This window comes from Carcharodon carcharias, chromosome 4 (assembly GCF_017639515.1).
Source record: "Carcharodon carcharias isolate sCarCar2 chromosome 4, sCarCar2.pri, whole genome shotgun sequence".
Lineage (NCBI taxonomy): Eukaryota > Metazoa > Chordata > Chondrichthyes > Lamniformes > Lamnidae > Carcharodon > Carcharodon carcharias.
This window is the reverse complement of record NC_054470.1, coordinates 64,078,110-64,097,144: the sequence shown is the minus strand read 5'-3', so window position 1 is coordinate 64,097,144 and position 19,035 is coordinate 64,078,110. Positions and strand designations below refer to the sequence as shown.

At 41.2% G+C, this 19,035-nt stretch overlaps 1 protein-coding gene across 10 annotated transcripts in view; it reads left to right on the top strand.

Annotated features, from left to right (window-relative positions):
* The window catches only part of LOC121277027 (zinc finger and BTB domain-containing protein 41-like), a 71,374-nt gene extending 57,476 nt beyond the window's left edge, over positions 1–13,898 (top strand). For 5 of the 10 annotated variants that reach the window (XM_041185916.1, XM_041185915.1, XM_041185918.1 and 2 more), the window contains 2 exons: positions 689–797; positions 12,241–13,898. In XM_041185916.1, coding sequence (XP_041041850.1) covers positions 689–797; positions 12,241–12,720 — 589 coding nt within the window. In that variant the 3' untranslated portion in view covers positions 12,721–13,898. Of the gene's footprint in view, positions 1–688; positions 798–928; positions 1,057–5,517; positions 5,633–8,468; positions 8,658–12,240 lie in introns of those variants that run through there. The other 5 variants (XR_005942788.1, XR_005942786.1, XR_005942785.1 and 2 more) reach the window with 5 other exon arrangements.
* Positions 13,899–19,035: the final 5,137 nt, after the last annotated feature.

Sequence of the window (19,035 nt, the reverse complement as noted above, 5' to 3'; positions counted from 1 at the left end):
GGACATGGGCAGACAGGGCCTTAGTCTCAGCCAAAAGAAGGTACTTCCGACAGTGCAGTATTCTTTCAGTGCTTACAGTGAAGTATCAACCTAGATTTTGTATTCAAGTATTGGGCATGGGAATTAAATCCACAGCCTACTCTCTCAGGAATGAGATTTCTACCACTGAGCCAGAGCTGATAGCTAAATTGTTAAATTACAAGGACACTTTGCATAAACCTGGGATGTATTCCTTTGAATTTAGAAGGTTGAGGATTTATCTAAACAACACCTAGAAAATTATAGAGATTTGAAAGGGTAGATATGAAGAAATTATTTCTTTTGGTGGGGAATTAAGAACAAGGCGACACAGTCTTTTAAGATTGGAACAGGCTATTTAGGAGTGAAATCAGGGAGCATTTTTCACAGAAAAGCTATTGGGTTTGTTGAAACATTCAATACTGAGAGATTACTATATATTTGTCAGGGAAGGCCCTCAAGGAATATAGATTAAGGTGGGTAAGTGGAGTTGAGAAACTGAGCAGCCATGATCCAATAGAATGAGCAAACAAGTCCAAATGACTGAATGGCATACACGTGTTCCTGTTGCCTTGTTGGGGTTATTTTAGATCATTGAACTCCTTATGCCTAAGAAAGATGGATGACTTAATTATTGCTATCATTTCTTTCTTCTCCTTTCGGTTCACAGTGGCATTAAGAAGTTCCAGTGCAAGTTTTGTCTACAGGCATTTTATCGCTTGTCTGAGCTGAAGAGGCACACATGGACCCACACAGGGGAGCTGCCTTATCAGTGTCGAGTAAGCACTGTTTGAAACCATATAACTATAACAGTGATGGTTGATTGCAGGTGGGGTTTGTATAATTGTGATGGTTTATTGCAGGTGGGGTTTGTGTAAATGCGCTGATAATTCACCTTTTTCTAAAGCAGATTGGGGTTGTGTACGTAACAAGTGCCATCATTAGACCCTTCCTCATCAGGTAGAAGACAGCTGGATCCAGATTAAACTCATTCGACTGCTGATTGGACCCTTTCTCAGACCACTCATTATTACTGAAGTATGTTTTTTCTCATAATTTGGCCTATGTCCTGTGTCTGACTGAAGTTGCCAATTAGATCTGAATGGGTGAGATTTTTGTACTGTAGGTCCATGCCCACTCAAACTGGATAGAGACAGCACTAATCACATTTTATTCAGACTTGAGGAAACTTTTGGCCTGAGCTGAACTTGAATCCAGCTTACGAGAAGTGAAAGATCATCGTCTCTGGCTCCCAGGTCCCCCGAAAATCACTGAACGCATCAGGGACCAGCAATGAGCCTGGGCTCTGTTGGTCTGTATGGCTCAGCATTTGCTGGATCAAATCATTGAACTTTTAGGGGAACCATATAGATGGGAATTCTAAAATGTAACCTGTATTTCTGAAGTTTCTTTTCCTCTTCTTGTATCAATGGTGTTTATATTTGGTAGCAAAGGATCCTTCTTCCTTAATAGCAGTGCTGAAGGTTTAATGTCAACACAAAATGCTGAGGGATGGTGATTATATATTGCTGACATTTATACAATCCGTATGAAACTTTGTATATATCACATCAGTATTAGGGCTTAGTTGTAACACTAAATAAAACTGACACATACCAACATACAAAAACGACAGGCAGGAAAAAGTCCAGCTGGTCCATCAAGACTGCCCCATTCTCATGATAGCTGAAGCATCATGACCAGATGTTTAATATCCACAAAACCACAGAATCTTTACGGTGCAGAAGGAGGCCATTTGGTCCATCGAGTCTGCACTGGCTCTCTGAAAGAGCGTTCTACCCAGTCCCACTCCCCTGCCTTATTCCCGTAACCTTGCATATTCTTCCGTTGCAGACAGCAATCCAATTCCCTTTTGAATACCTCGATCGAACCTGCCTCCACCAGCCTTTCAGGAAGTTCATTCCATTCTCCAACCACCCTCTGGGTGAAAATTTTTTTTCCTCTCATCACTTTTACTGCTTTTGCCAATTATTTTGAATTTGTGCCCTCTAGTTCTTGATGCTGTCTTGAGTGGGAACAATTTGTCATTATTTACCCTCTGCATACCCCTCAGGATCTTGAATACGTCTATCAAGTCTCCTCAAGCTTCTTTTCTCGAAGATGAACAGCCCCAACCTCTCCAATTTATCTCATAGCTACAGTTTTTTATCCCTGGAATCATTCTTGTGAACCTCCTCTGTACTCTAGCCAATGCCTTCACATCTCTCCTCAAGTATGGTGCCCAGAATTGGATGCAGTACCCCAGATGAGGCCTAACTAGTGTCTTATACAAATTCAACATGACCCCTTTACTCTTGTACTCAATGCATAAGATACTATATGCTTTGTTAACTGTTCTCTCAACATGTCCTGCCATCTTCAATGACTTATGTACATATACAACAAGGTCCCTCTGTTCCTGCACCTCCTTTAGCATTTCTCCCTTTATTTTATACTGTCTCTCCATGTTCTTCCTGCCAAAATGAATCACTTTATACTTCTCTGCATTGAACTTCATCTGCCCAATCCACCGACATGTCTCTGTCCTTTTGCAGTCAGGTAATATGGACAGGCAAAAAAAGACAGAAAAAAACTTGGGGCCAATAAAGAGAAAAAACTGGATAGCAGTCACTTTCAGAAACTCTGGTGGCCTCCTTTCTTAAATCCTCACTCATGCCTATGCCTCCCCACCAGTTTCGCAAGCCCAAGGTACTATCACTCTAATCAACATGCCTCTGGCCTAGCTGAGATCTCCTAAAAATTAAATTTAAGACAAATTAAATTAAAACATGGCTGTGGTGAAGAAAAATCGGAAAATACTTGAACTGTCCCTAGCTAACCATTGAATGGTGGGTCCTCATTCTTACGAGAGAAAAATTGATGTGGGCTGAATCCTTTTTATTGTTGAACAGTCTAAATCCTGGTTTTCATGGTGGAGCTGTTCTTTGTTGATGGGTTGTGATGACACTCGCTTTAATTCGATCTAGTTATATTTTATCTGATGACTGTGGCTGTCCTGATAGTCTTCACTGTTCTTTATATATTTTGAATTATGTCTCTCTGAGACATAAATTTTGTTGTTCCCCTGCACACCAGTACTTTTGGAATAGCTGATCATTATAATGTAGGATATGCTGGTGACCATGGCGCTGTCTCATTGTAACAAATATTGTCCATATTAGGATAAATTAATCCTATACACCTACCAGCAAGAGAGTGGAACCATGAATTACAAGTAGTGAAAGTAATTTCATTTAGTTGGTATCATGGTGAGAATTAAAATACACACAGCTAGTCAGGAACTGCGCTCAAGTTGCAAGGTTTCTTTTTAATACATTCACATTTGCTGGCTGGGCCAGCATTTATTGCCCATCCCTAGCTGCCCTTGTCCTTATAGATGGTAGTGATTGTGGGTTTGGAAGGTGCTGTCTAAGGAGTTTGGTGAATTCCTGCAGTGTATCCTGTAGATGGTACACATTGCTGCTACTGTGCAACTGTGCTGGAGGGAATGAACATGGATTTGGTGTCAATCAAGCGGGCAGCTTTGTCCTGGATGGTGTCAAGCTTCTTGAATGTTGTGGGAGCTGCACTCATCAAGGCAATTGAGAAGTATTCCATCACACTCCTGACTTGTGCCTTGTAGATGGTGGTCAGGCTTTGGGGAGTCAGGAGGTGAGTTATTCATTGCAGGATTCCTAGCCTTTGACCTGCTCTTGTAGCCACAGTATTTATATGGCTACTTTAGTTCAGTTTCTGGTCAATGGTCACCCCCAGGATGTTAATAGAGGGGGATTCAGTGATGGTAATGCCATTGAACGTCAAGTGGCGATGGTTAGATTCTCTCTTGTTGGAGGTGGTTATTGCCTGGCACTCGTGTGGCACGAATATGACTTGCCACTTGTCAGCCCAAGCCTTGATATTATCCGGGTCTTGCTGCCTTTGAACGTGGACTGCTTCAGTATTTGAGGAGTCGCAAATGGTGCTGAATATTCTGCAATCATCAGTGAACATCCCACTTCTGACCTTATGATGGAAGGATGGTTCTTGATGAAGCAGCTGAAGATGGTTGGGCCGAGGACACTACCCTGAGGAACTCTTGCAGTGATGTCCTGGAGCTGAGATGATTGACCTCTGACAACCCTAACCATCTTCCTAGTGCTAGGTATGACTGTTGGATCCAGTACCCTTGGTTTGTTGGGGCTAAGGGATCTGGATTGCACACTTTGTTTGGTGTGACAGAACCTGTACAGAGACAGAGAACATCAGGAGGTCATTGTTAGAATAAACACATGTTTATTTACAAACTAAACTCTACAACTATACTTGTGTGCTCACAACACAAAACCCTGTCTTCACTCATCAGTGACTAACTCAAGATTCTCTCACATAGAGGTAGCCCGTGCTATTCTGCTATTGGACAGTAAGATCATGTGATGTTACAGTACAATACTCGTCTTAAAGGTATATTACATCTCAGATTACTACATCCCTCCCCCTTTACTGAAAAATTTACAATTTTTCAGTACATCAAGTTATGTACACAGTTCAATTATTTACAAAGTCAGTCTCTCTGGGGGTTTCCTTATGCATGTAGAAGATCTCAGCTCTACAGCTCCTGAAGTTTGCTTTGGAGATTCCCTTACTGAAGTCATCTAAGCTTCAGGTTCTATAGCAGGTACTGGTAAATTTGTTTCTTCGACTCTTTCAGTTACAGTTGGCCCTTCGAAGACATTTGTACTTGGTTGAGTTATTTCAACAGGAAATGTTGATTCAGTCTCGAGCTTTGGTGTAATCACTTTTGGATATTTGGCTTCTCCACTTTGTATGTGATCCACATGTCTTATTATTATTCAATCTTCAACTTTCACATGGTAGGAAAGAGGTCCATTACAACACTTAGTTCACCAAACAACCATGCTGGTCCTTCTCTAAAATTTTTCTCAAATACCTTCTCTCCTACATTAAATATTGTGTCCTGACTGTGAACATCATGTCCCATTTTTTGATTTTTCTGCCTTCTTTCTACTTTCCCATCTCTCACACACACACACATACACACACATACACACCCCCCCTCCCCCCACCCCCGCCAAATTTGGCATAATTAGGCTTAGTCTCGATCGGAGACGGCACTTTATCAACAGTTCAGCAGGTGTGACACCTGTTGTCGAATGAGGGGTGGTTCAGTAGTGGAATAGAAATCATGCTAATTTAGTAGCTATCGAATCGCCAGCCATTTTCTTTATACCAGCTTTGAACGTCTGAACTGCGCTTTCAGCAAGTGCATTTGAAGAAGGATGGTACGGAGATGTTTTCGCATGAACCACAATAAAATACCATTGAGGCTTGTAAATCGGTTAAATTCAGCACTTGTGAATATTGTTCCATTATCTGATACTAGCACTTCAGGTAATCCATTTATAGCGAAGCTTTGTCATAGCTTGTCTATCGTTGCTGAAGAGGTGGGTGACCTTAATTCTTATATATCCATCCGTTTAGAATACGTCTGTGATAAGAAGAAACATCGTTCCCATAAAAGGTCCCACATAATCGATGTGTACAAATACCCATGAGCTTCCTAACCATTCCCAGGGGTGTAATGGGACTGTTGCAGGTAATTTTTGTACTTGTTGACACTGCACACAACTTCTTACTAGGTTTTCTATTTCTCCACCCATTCCCAGCCACCACATATTGCTGTTGCCTTCAGTTTAGAAATTCTGGGATGTGCACTGTGAAGTTCAGATAAATGATGGTTTTGGTCCTTTCAGAGGAATAGTTACATGAGCTCCCCACAATAAAATACCTTCTTGACTGGTTATCTCGTACCTTCCCTGGAAATACAGTTTCCTCAAATTCTTTGTTTTTGACCAACCATAAAAAACTTGATTTCTCACTTTGAATAAGACTCGGTCTCAGTTCGTCCAATCTTTAATTTGTTTAGCACATATCGGTGTTGAGTCCAGAAAGGTCAGGACGTATTGCTGAGGAATTGGAACATCCTCAACTTTTATCTGCAAGGATAAACGACTGAATGTATCTGCATTTGCAATTTGACTTCCGGGTCTATGAATAAAAGTATACTCATATGCTGCCAAGATCAACATCCATCTTTGTACTCTTGCCAAGGCTATAGGGGGTATAGCCTTGTCTTCACTGAATAGCCCTAATAATGGCTTATGGTCTGTTATGATAGTTAAGTGACAACCTTGAACATATTGACAAAACTTTTTAGCACAGAAAATGATCACCAGGCCTTCTTTTTCAATTTGTGAGTACTTTTTCTCTGCAGTGCTAAGTGTTCTCGACACATAACCTATGGGTCGTCCTGATCCATCATGCGTTCGATGAGAAAGCACCGCTTCAACTCCATAAGCTGATGAATTCACATGTTAATATCAACCCTTTCTTTGGATCAAAATGTACTAGAAGTGTAGATGACTGCAACAACTTCTTCACTTTTGTGAAAGCTTCTTCTTACGGTGTTTGCCATGATTTCTCTTGAGCAAACAATATAATGGTGTCACTTCTGTCGATAAATTAGGCAAAAAGTGTCCATAGTAGTTAATCATCACCAAGAATGATTTCAATTTGGATGTACTCTTTGGTTGTGGGGCTTCTTTAATTGCTTTCATTTTTTCTTCAAGTGGATGTAGGCCTTGTGAATTGACCTTGTGACCTAGGTAAGTTACCTCTTTAGCCTGGAATGTGCATTTTTCCTTTCTCAATCTCACTCTGGCCTGTGAAAAACATTTCAGAACTTCCTGCAGGTTCATCAAATGTTCCTTCTCTGTGAGTCCAGTCACGAGAATGTCATCCAAATAAACTACAGCATGGGGCAATCAATCCCTGTAACAAACTTTCCATGGTTTTTTTAGAATATGGCAGAAGCAGAAGATACGCCAAATGGTAAATGGGTATATTGATACAATCCTTTATGTGTATTTATGGTGACAAACTTTCGGGATGTCCTCTCTAATTCCAGTTGCTGGTAGGCATGACTCGAATCTAACTTCGTGTAAGCCTTTCCACCTGCCATTTTAGTGTATATATCTTCAATGTTAGATATGGGGTGTCTAACCAATTTGGCCACTTTATTGTCTTTTAATCTATAATCCCCGCATATTCTAAAGCATAGGTCAGGTTTGAAAAAGGTACAATTGGTGCTGCCCACTCTGAAAATTGTGCTGGTTGTAACACTTTTCTGATCTGTCCAGTTCTGCGCCTGCCTTATCTTGCATTGCATAACGTACTGGTCTTGCCTTCATGAATCTTGGTGTTGCCTCAGGATCTACATTAATTTTTGCTTGTAGCCCTTCAATTTTTCCAAATTCTTCCTTGAAAACTGAGACATATTCCTGTTGTAGCTGTGAAAGTCCATTAGTTCTTAGATGGAAGATTTCATTCCATTCCAATTTAATTTCTTTCAGCCAGTATTGTCCGAGGACACTAGGTCCCTCGCCTGCTACCACCATCAAGGGTAATCTCATAGTTTACTGTGACTTCACACACGTTCTTGACTTGTATGTTTTCTGTAAGCCTTTAATTTTTCAACAGTTTCTTCTAAATTCGGCTTACATTCTCCATGATTCAAGTATTGAAAAGTATGCTTTCCGATCACTGCTGTGGTTGCACCAGTGTCCCCCTCCGTTCTGATAGGCTTCTCGTTCATTCTCATGGTCATATAGATAGGCTCCATTTTTCCTGCCTTTAAATTATATAGCGAATAGATATCAGCATCTATTACTTCAGGCTTTTCAACGCTGTTTATCTCATTGGGTTTTTGCCTTTGTTTGAAAGTCTGCCTGATTCTATTTTTACAATTTCTCATGAGGTGTTCACATCGATGGCAGAAGAAACATTCAATCTTTTAAAATTGTGTTTCATTACTACTTCCATCTCTGTTACTCTGATGTCATGATTTTTCTGCTGTTTTCCTTTTTAATGTGTCTGCTAGCGCTGGCTGCTTCTCGCTTTGGAACAAAGCTCTGCACTTTCCCGCTCTTTTTGGTTGAAGCTCCCTGCCCAACATGGAAGATGGCACCATTTTGCACTCCTTGAATGGCTTCTGAATCTCACACTGCATCTTTCATTGCAAGAGTGATTTCTAATGCCTTCAGGAAATCTAGATTTGTTTTGGCCAACAATCTCCTCTGAATTGCATTTTCATTTATACAGCATGCCAAACTATCTCTGAGCGTATCATTGATTGCAGTACCGTGCTCACAGTATTCAGTTAATTGCTTCAGATGCACCACATAAGACGCGACTGTCTACCCCACAGCTCTAATTCTTGAGCTGAACTTAAACCTTTGTATGGTCACCGACGGCTTGGGCTAGTAATGATTCTTTACCAGGTTCATTAAATCATCAAAACTTTTGGAGTCTGGGGCACTGGGCGCCAACAGATTTCGAATTAATCCGTATGTCTTACTCCCACACGTGGACAGAAGGATCACGCGCCTCTTCTTCCCCGCAATGTTGTTCGCCTGGAAGAAGAACGCGAGGCGTTCAACATAGTGAGACCAGTCGTCCGAGGTTGGATCGAATGGCTCTACTCTTCCAAATTGCGGCATCTCTTAACGAATTAATTCGACACTCATAAGGAAATTGTCTCTAACTTACAACTACCATGTGAGGTACGGCCCAGTTTTGGTTCTTTTTGTTTCCTTTGTTTTTCTCACTTTTTACTTCGTTTTGTCTGTGATTTTTCGTGCTTTTACTCTCTTCGCCAGTTTGTTGGGTCCAGTGCCCTTGGTTTGTTGGGGCTAAAGGATCGAGTTGCATGCTTTGTTCGGGGTGACCAAGTCGATACAGAGACACAACATCAGGAGGTTGTTGTTAGAATAAACTCTGCAGCTACACTTGTGTGCTCACAACATAAAACTATGTCTTCACTCATCAGTGACTAACTCAAGACTCTTTTACATAGAGGTAGTCTGTGCTACTCTGCCATTGGACAATAAGATCATGCGACCTTACATTACGTTATTCGTCTTAAAGTTATATTACATCTCAGATTACTACAGACTCCAACCAGTGGAGAGTTCTCCCCCGATTCCCATTGACTCCAGTTTTGCTAGGGCTCCTTGATGCCACGTTCAGTCAAATGCAGCCTTGATATCAAGGACAGTCACTCTCACCTCACCTCAGGAGTTCAGCTCTTTTGTCTATGTTTGAACCAAGGCTGTAATGAGGTCAGGAGCTGAGTGGCCCTGGCAGAACTCAAACTGGGCGTCAGTGAGTCTTCAGGGGCTCTGGCAAATCATTTAGCCAAGGTATTTTTTTCAAAGATAAAACCATCTGCAGTGAATTCTGGTGATCGTTTTATACATCAGTGAAATATCTGACATATGTTGGTTTGTAATGAAAATAGTCTGGTTTGTAAATGAGAAAACTCACCCAGTACATGAAACAGAGTTAATCTTTGCCTAGGCTCGGTGAGTCACAAGGTTATGGGTTCAAGCCCCACTTGAGACTTGAGCACTTGAGTTGAGATGCATCTTAAATGCACCACTGAGGGAATGTTGTATTGTCTTTTGAATATAATGTTAAATCGAGAACCCATTTACCTGTTCAGATGGACGTAAAAAATCCCCTGGTACTTATCAAAGAGGAAAAGAAAGTTCTCTGTGTCCTGACCAACATTTATCTGTTAACCAGCATCACCAAAATGATTGTCTAGTCATTTACTTCACTGCTATTTGTGGGAACGTGGTATGCACAAATTGGCTGTGTGTTTACCTGCATAACAGTGAACACACATCAAAAGTACACAGTTGGTTAGAAAGTGCTTTTGGTAGTCCTGTGAATGTGAATACGCTTTATTAGTGCAAATTTGTTTGTTGTTCTGAATAATAGTTTATTCTGGACTTGAACATCTCCCTTTGTACCTTTTGATTGAAATAAATTAATCTGTATGAAGTTCTGACTGAGATGGCGTGAATTATCACTGCAGTATCTAGTGATATATCCTCTTCTCTGGATTATCAACCCCACGTAGAGGATAATCAATGTCTTTTTGTGAGCTAGAATTCCTGATTCCTAACTCAGGCTTTCTATTTTGAGGAACTAAATTGAATTGGAGTCAGTCTAACAAGAGAAAATAATCCCACTCCATGAGTGGGATGAGTAGCTGAGAAAACTGGTACAAACTGGCCAGTGTCTCACAAATACTTCCACGCTTTTCAGCTTGTGCAATGTGATGAATGTGACTGAGCTAATAAATTAGGTAGAATGTTGCTGTGAAAATGTTGCTGTGATTTTATGTGTCATACCATATACACCGACAACCTTCATTTCAAAAATAACTATAGGTTTTTTTAAACCAAAGAGGATGGTGGATGAATTATTTGCAGACAAGGCTGCAGAAGATTGTTGGGGATAAAATGGTGGGAAGCCTGTGACCTTTGGCACCAGCTGACTGGAAGGTGATGGCCTTTCATACTCCCAGTTAGAGTTCCTTAGGATATTGGGATTACATAGGAAGGTGGGTGGGGGTGTTGTTAGGTATATCTATTGATATGTTACTATTGTCTGCTGGAATTTGCTTGTTTGTCATAGGAAGTTATGGAGGAATCATCAATTTTTCCTGACATTCTCCCTGTTTATTTGCCTCCCTCAGGGGTTAGCATTCCCGGAGATTTGGGAATGTGTAGCAGGAGGTTGCATTAGATAGAGTAAGCATTCTAAGGACTGATGGACTTTTCCCTCTTTCCTTTTTATGGACTAAATCATGTCTCTCGCTGCTTTGCTCCTTTTCTTCATTCATTAATGGAATGTGAGCATCGCTGGCCAAGTAGCATTTACTGCCCATCCATAATTGCCCTTGAGAAGGTGGTGGTGGTGAGTCACCTTCTTGAATTGCTGCAGCCCACGTGGTGTAGGTATACCCACAGTGCTTTTAGGGAGGGAATTCCAGGAGTTGACGTAGCAATATTGAAGGAACAGTGATAGAGTTCCAAGTCAGGACTGGTGTGTGCTTGGAAGGGAGTTTGCAGGCGGTGGTGTTCCCATGCATCTGCTGCCATTCTCTTTCTAGGTGGTAGAAGTCACGGGTTTGGAATGTGCTGTCATGGAAGCCTGGGTGAGTTGCTGCAGTGATCTTATAGATGGTACACACTGCTGCCACTGTGTGTCAGTGGTGGAGGGAGTGGATGTGTAAGGTGGTAGATGTGGTGCCAATCAAGCAAGTTGCGTTGTCCTGAATGGTGTTGAGCTGTACTCATCCAGGCAAGTGGAGAGTATTCCATTACCCTTCTGACTTGTACCTTGTATATGCTAGACAGGCTTTGGGGAACCAGTAGGTGAGTTACCCTTTCCAGAATTCCAAGCCGCTGACCTGCTTTTGTAGCCACAGTATTTGCGGCATGTCCAGTTAAGGTTTTGGTCAATGGTAACACCCAGGATGGTGTTGGTGGGGGAGTCGGTGATGGTAATGCTACTGATCTCGAGAAGAGATGGTTAGATTCTCTCCTGTTGGATATGGTCATTGCCTGGCACTTGCGTAGCACAAATGTTACTTGCCACTCATCATTCCAAGCCTGGATGTTGTTCAGATCTTGCTACATGTGGGCATGGACTCCTTCGATATCTGAGGATGGTACTGAAATGGTATTGAACACAGTGCAGTTCTTGGTGAACATCCCCACTTCTGACCTTTATGTTGGGAGGAAGGTCATTGATGAAGCAGCTGAAGATGGTTGGTTGGGCCTAGGACACTACCCTGAGGAACTTGTGTAGCGAGGTCCTGAGGCTGAGATGATTGACCTTCAACATCCACAACTGGGACTCAATTATCTGTGGTTTAAAAGGAAAAAGCTAGTTTCCAAGAGGCTTTAACTGATCAAAAACTGAAAAATCCTTATTTCTTACAAAATGTAATTGTAGAAAAGGGAAATGTTATTAGTTGCCAATTCTGTATCATATGCAGTATTCTTGTATCCCCTGTAATAATCTGTGCTCACTGACCTACATTGGCTCCCAGTCAAGAAATGTCTTGATTTAAAAATTCTCATTCTTGTTTTCATATGCCTCCATGGCCTCACTCCTATCTCCGTAATCTCCTTCCTGTATTCCCTGCTGTATTTCTATATCACTAGCAGTAATCTGTGTTCACTTGCATTATTACTGCACTCCCTGCCATGTTCCTGCATTCCCTGCTGTGCCACACTCCTCTACAATAATCTTGCATTCACCTGCAGTATTCTGGTTTTACACTAGGTATGTGGAAAGCGCTGCCGTCATCCCAGTAACCTAAAGAAGCACATTAGAACAGTTCACAAAGAGGAGATCCGAGTGCAGATCGACAAAGAGCATGCCTCCCCGAAGCTTCTGAAGGACTTTTTACCCCGAGAGATGGAGAATGATCGCTTGATCATGGGAAACAGCAGCTTTCTGGACATGACTCAATCTGATGTTCGGTTGGGTGGATCAGTGCCCTCTACGATACCCTCTTTCACAACTGCCATTGCAATCCCTGATGCAGTGCCAAGCATGTCACATGTGCTCTGCACAGCTCCTGTTGATTGTAATGCTGACATTCCACCTATATACACAACTGTCTCTGCTGCTTTAGAAAGGCACCATGATAAGATGATCAGTCCACTTCCATCTTTCAAGTCTCTCCTTACTAGCCCCCATATGGATATGCTGCAGAATTCTTTTCACCAGACAGCAGTCTTAGAGCAGAAGCTTCAGTGACTTTGGAAATTGGACTGGAGGAATAAACTGGAGGAAACACAATGCACAGATGAAATTAACCACCAGGAGGTCTACACTTATTAACATTTTCCCTCATATTGTTGATTTTTGCAAACTGCGGCCTGCAAATTAACGGAAAACTTGAGAAGAATGTTGCAGTCTTATTTTCAAATTGACCTGCTACATTATATTTTTTTGTATTCAATGTTAGTTATTGACGATAGCTTGCAAAGGCATTTTCCCCCCACATGGTCTAATAGATCTGTTAAAGTAAGTGTGACTTTGTTGAGTTGCTGTTAAAGCAGTGCTCAGTCCTAAAAGGAGACCGGAGAAGAGAGCAGAAGTAGATTTACTGATCAACCTTGTCTCCTGACTCTCTTCCCCTCCCTCAAGGTAAGGAATGGTGATATTGTTGCTATAATTCAACAGAAGGCACTACTCTCCAGTGTAAGACCCGACAAACAACATGGGAAAAGTATAACACTGTATTCCTATGGGTGAAGCATGTAAATTATGGATTTTTCTGGAAACTGTCCATGTTTTGGAAGAGCTGTGATAGTGTGGTTATTATGTTTGCTTTCCTTTACTATCATCGGCCACTGTAGTGATTAAGGGGAAGTGATCCTGCATCCCTGGCAACAACACTTCATTTTGTGAGCCAAGAACACTAAGACTAAAAAAAAAATGTAATTTCTCTCCCAGGTTAGATTTTCAAATGACTCCATTGCAGACGTTCCACTGTTGAGGGTTAGTGCTGATAGTTGACCTTGCCCTAAACAAACTAATGTGCCTTTATGGCCAGAAACTGTGTTAATATGCAGTGACTCTGTTTGCTGCCTGTACCATGGGGGAAGTACAGTATGCTGTACACAGGTAGTTCTAGAAATTTTTTGATTAAGTATTTTTTTAAAGTTACATAGGAAATATCACAGACATGAAATTATTTTTAGTAAGTTTTAAGTTGTTACCACAAGTTAATTTTGGGGGGAAAAAATGGTCAGTATATTCAAGCCATAGAATCAAAATACTGTAATTTTTTAATGAGGTTAGTCCAGATGAGCTTTGAGAAGCTGGTTAAGTTATTACAATAGCATTACTGCTTCAAGGCTAATACTTATTAGAAGGTTCAAAATGTACTACATTCAAAAAAAATAAAATATTTACATTTTTAATAAAAATTACACCCGTGTGTTTTAATTGCAGTGAAGATTTTTATCACAACAACAACTTGCATTTCTATAGCACCTTTAATGTAGTAAAATATTGAAAAGACACTTCACCGGACTGTTATCAAACAAAATTTGAAATTGAGCCACATGAGATATTATGACAATTTTTGGTCACCTTGCTCAAAGAGGTCAATTTTAAGCAGGGTCTTAAGGGATAGAAAAGCTGAGAGGTTTAAGGAGCTTAGGGTCTGAGCAACTGAAGACGTGGCTGCTAGTGGTGGAGCGATTAAAATCAGGGATGTGCAAGAGGCCAGAATTGGAGGAGTGCAGTTATCATGGAGGATTATAGGACTGGAGGTTACAGAGGTGGGAAGGGATTAGGTCACGGAGGGATTGAAAACAGGATGAGAATTTTAAAACTGAAGCATTGCTAAACAGTGAGCACAGGGGTGATTGGCGAATGGGACTTGGTGCGGGCTTGGACACATGCTGCAGGATTTTGGATGAGCTCAAGTTTATAGAGAGTGAAAGACAGGAAACTAGGAGAGTGCTAGAATTGTCAAGTCTAGAGGTAGCAAAGGTGAGGGTTTCAGCAGCAGATGAGCTGAGGGAGGGTGTTGTCAGGCGATGGTAAATGATAAAAACTCCTAATTGCAGTCGATTACAGGAGTCAGAATATAATGCTCGACAATGTGCAGTATGACTCAACATTACAGTAAATTGGAAGTAAAAAAACAGAAAATGCTGGAAATATCTGTGGGGAGAGAAACAAAGTTAACATTTTGGGCTGATGACCTTTCGTTAGAACTTCCTTTTGACTTTGGGCAATATTGTAAAACAGGTGATATCGGATCAGCTGCCTGTTATATATCTTTTCCATTGAGATTTTAATCCTGTGAAATAAACAAATTGGATCGGGATGATGTTTTGTGCAGAGTTCATTGACGGAAGTGAACATCCTGTGAAATGTTGATAAGAGGATTTACAAATGGATGATGAGGTAGTGTCTCAGAGCTAAGTGGGAGAGAAATGTAAGTGGATTGAGCGCAGTAATGGTCAGCACAATGTCTCTGTTGTAACATTTCTGTGGATTACTCTACCAGGATGACCTTCACTGTTTCTTCATCATCTCCTCCTCACCTGGCTCCCCTCATCTGCCACTCCCTCATCCACCTTCTCACTTGACTCCTCCTTGTAAGAATATGGCCTTATAAGGTTATTTTGAAGGATTAAGCCTTGAAAGAGTTAAATGACCCTACAGTTTTCTCTAAAAACCACTATTCTGCAAAAATACACTGCTTTGAATTGTCTGCTGACTTCTGGCAGATGCAGTGAAACAAGTGGCCTTGATATTAAAAATCTAATTATCATTGAGTGGGGAAAAGAACAGAGTGAGATTTAAAGCTGTCTACAGAAATGTGAGAACATCTGATATTTGTTGAAACATAAATAAATGTAATTATTTACTATTTTTCATTATTAAGCTATGCTAGATTGTAGTTTAATATTAAGGTTGCTAGTCTATAGATTTATCATTTTACTTCTATTTCTCATTTGTTAGAATTAGGTAAAAAATCTAAATTTTATTTACAGTTAAAACTCTTGTTGTCCTCAGGGTCCTATGTTGCATCATCAACCATTGGAAATGGAAAGATAGCACAGAAAAACCTTGTGCTAAGGCTAAAAAGCAGATAAGGGAGACCCTATGCCTGTGCTTGGCCATAGAACTTGATGTGCTTATGATTGGATAGATTTTTTTTGCAGTTCTGCTTTTTGGGGCACATGCTGAAAGCTTTTAGTCATTTTCAGTGTAGAATAGACAGGTGTAGATGCCTACATGAGTAAAAGTGGCCACACCTTTTACCCAAAGAGTAATAATGGGTAATATGGTTCTCAGTTCTTTCACTGCTGCTTCAACATTGTAATGTATTAAGGCTCACTTAAGTTATGATTTTATTTATACATATCAATCTGGAGTCAGCTTCAAACTATTGAATATACTGTCCAAAGGGACTTCAAATTTAATTACACCCTCAGAACACCTCTCATCCACCTCCTGATCGGCTTCTCCTCAGGGAACTCTGGTCCTGCCACCTCCAGGTGACATGCTCTGTTACTAACTGAGGTTTGAAGAACACAGCGAGCCACACTGATACTGGGGATCACTGCTGGCCCCTGCTGAATGATCCAGACCATGGAACCCTTGCTTCAATACCACTGATTGCCTCCTCCTATGGTCATTCTGGTGGAAGTGTAAGCCTCAGTGTACTGCTAGAGGTCATGATCTCAGGAGAGTTAGGAGCCAAAGGGACAAGGAGTAGCAAAGGTCTTCAACTGGTCCCTGAGAAAAGTACAGCCTGCAAAGACAGTCTGGTGGGAGGATTCATGGTGTTCAGCATAAAGACAATAAAGATGGAAATCTACCCAAAATTTCTAATGGCTCTCTGGAAGTTTCTGATGGTGTAAATGTTGAATGCCACTGCAATTTTCACTGACACAAAGTTGTATTTGGTTTGAGATAGTGGCATCAGGCCCTCTTCCAGAGATTCTGTACTAACATCCTGCTGAGCTGGACACTGCCAATGGAATTGATTCTCTGAGGCTCAGGAGTGCCCACTATGGTCTGTACACCTACTTGGGGTGGGTGTTGGGAGGAGGATCCCTGAAGCCAGCACTCTTTTTTCTCACCTTCAACAGTGCTTCCTCTCTCTACTTAACATATGTAAATTGGAGTCCCAAAGAGCAACTCTCACCCTGCTCCTAGCACTGGTTTACCTCCAAGCAACTCCATGTAACAGGCCAAATCATATGAATGTTTCTATAAGGAGATATCAGATTATTGGATCTACCTTGCCAAATCTGCAGCCCGTTGTAGCTTTCTAACTTTTTTCACAGAGCTCCCTTTTAGTGCTTTCCCAGAGCCTGTGGCTGACACCCCAAAACCAGACTACACCTTCCAGTCATATTATAAAATGTGTTTGCATCAATGTTCTGCCTGACGTGCAACACAATGGGCTAGGGCCCCTTCAGTACTTGTGGCAGGCTTTGTTGTCCACCCATCTCTCCAGTGTACTGTGGGCTCTTGGATCTGGAATATCAGCCCTGCTATTTCTCTGCACTAGTAGCCAGGGTAATCAGTGATCTTTCTGGAGATAACTAATCTGCTCAAAGAATCCTTACTTGGGTATTAATCGTGGTTCATTGGTAGCTCTTTCATCTCTGAGTCAGAACATCCATAGTTCATGTATTCGGGAGACTTGAGCGCACAATCTAGGCTGACACGTAAATACAATATTGAGTTAGCGCTGCACTATAAAAGGTGCATTTTTTAGATGAGACAATAAACCAAAGCCTCCCTTGCCCTCTCCGGAACTTTTAAAGGATTCCATGACATAATTTGAAGGAGAGCAGTTGAATTCTCCACAGTATCCTGGCCAATATTCGAACCTCAACCAACATCATTAAAACAGATTACCTGATCAATTATCACATTGCTATTGTGGGCCTGTGCTGTGTGCAAAATAACAGCGCATGTCCTGCAGTGGTTACACTTCAAAGGTACTTCATTGGCTATCCTGAGGTTGTGAGGTATGCTGTATAAAAGTAATTTCTTTATTTCCCATGCAAGCTTCACTTATATTAGCAAATGTAAGTCAACTACATTGCAAGATAATATTAAACCAAAAAAATGTTCCGCTACCATGCAAATGAGTAATGTGGGTATGAATTTCAGTGCCGATATAATGCCAGGTACATAGGCCATTCGTCCCAACAACTGACAGATTGTATCAATAGGCATCTCCCTTTGGCTGTTCGCAATAGGCAGGGTACTAACCATATTCAATTGACCTGGGTTTGCAAAACTCAGAACATAATGTCTAACATTAGATGTGATTCCTCCATTGAGCAGCACTTGCTGAACAATCCTGAGTGCTAAGAATTATACTAACAACCAATTTAGGATTATCAGCCAGGCTCACAATATAGCTCGCACACTAGCTAGAAGCTACACACAGCCATATGCAGGAACCTATTCCCTGCAGACAAAAGGAATATGTCCAGACATTGCACTGTTTTTGAATAAATGTTAGGACTGGGATGTGAGGAGTGTGCGAATTATCAAGCCCCACTGATTGCACCCCAATTGTAATCTGGATGTGTAACAACTAACTCTTTTAAACTTCCCCAGCACACACACACACAGACACGCATACACAGACAAACAAAAGACACACAGATAGTCTCTGTAGAGTCGGGCGGATGGAAAAAAATCTTCGAAAGAAAGAAAACTTTAAGTTCATGGAGGTTTGATGCTGTTGGTCTGAAGTTCCCTCGGGCGAAGACGTGTCGCTGGACCCAGTAGATGTCACTAACAATGCTTCAGCGTGGAGGAGAGTATAACTGAACCAATTCTTCCTGTTTCAGCTAGCAAATCCAAAATTATGCAGACAAACTGCACTCAGATGAGGATTATCTGGTCGAGAACCACACACAATTTCACAAAACAGAGAGGGAGAGAGAGCTAGTCAGGGTAACCTTCTGTTCTCAGCCTTTCCCAAACAAGACGGAAAGGTTCAAATGCGATTGCCCTTTTTGTCTTCCAGCTTCATTAATTAAAGCATTTTGCAGTTCAAATCAAACAAACAACTTCTTCTCAAGTACCATACAGCTCAGGTGATTTCTTGGAAGAGGCCTGCTTGTTCACAGTTCCAAGATGAGCTTAGGACACTTCAAAAAACAGCACGGCAGCCTCCAAATGTTCAAATATTACAATGTCCTTCCATATTTTAAAAAGAAACATCCAGTTTTTAGAGATTTTCAATTCTTGCAATAAGACTGGACCCACCCCCAAGTCACGCATCGATTGCCAACTTGAAGGGTTTAGCGAAATTAGAGGTGGCTAATACTGGTTCATTAGTTAGAATCGCCTTCAGCTTCTCAAAATCTGACTGGCACTCTCTTGATCATACCACATTTGCTTTATTTTTGCAATAAATCCGATAATGGAGCAGCTATTGTGCTGAGGTTTAGCACAAATTTATAATAGAAACCGCACATCTCTAAAAATCTCATGATTTCCTGTTCAGTTTTAGGGACAGGGAATTCCATCAAAGCCTGTACCTTTGCTGTTCCTGGCAAGACTTGT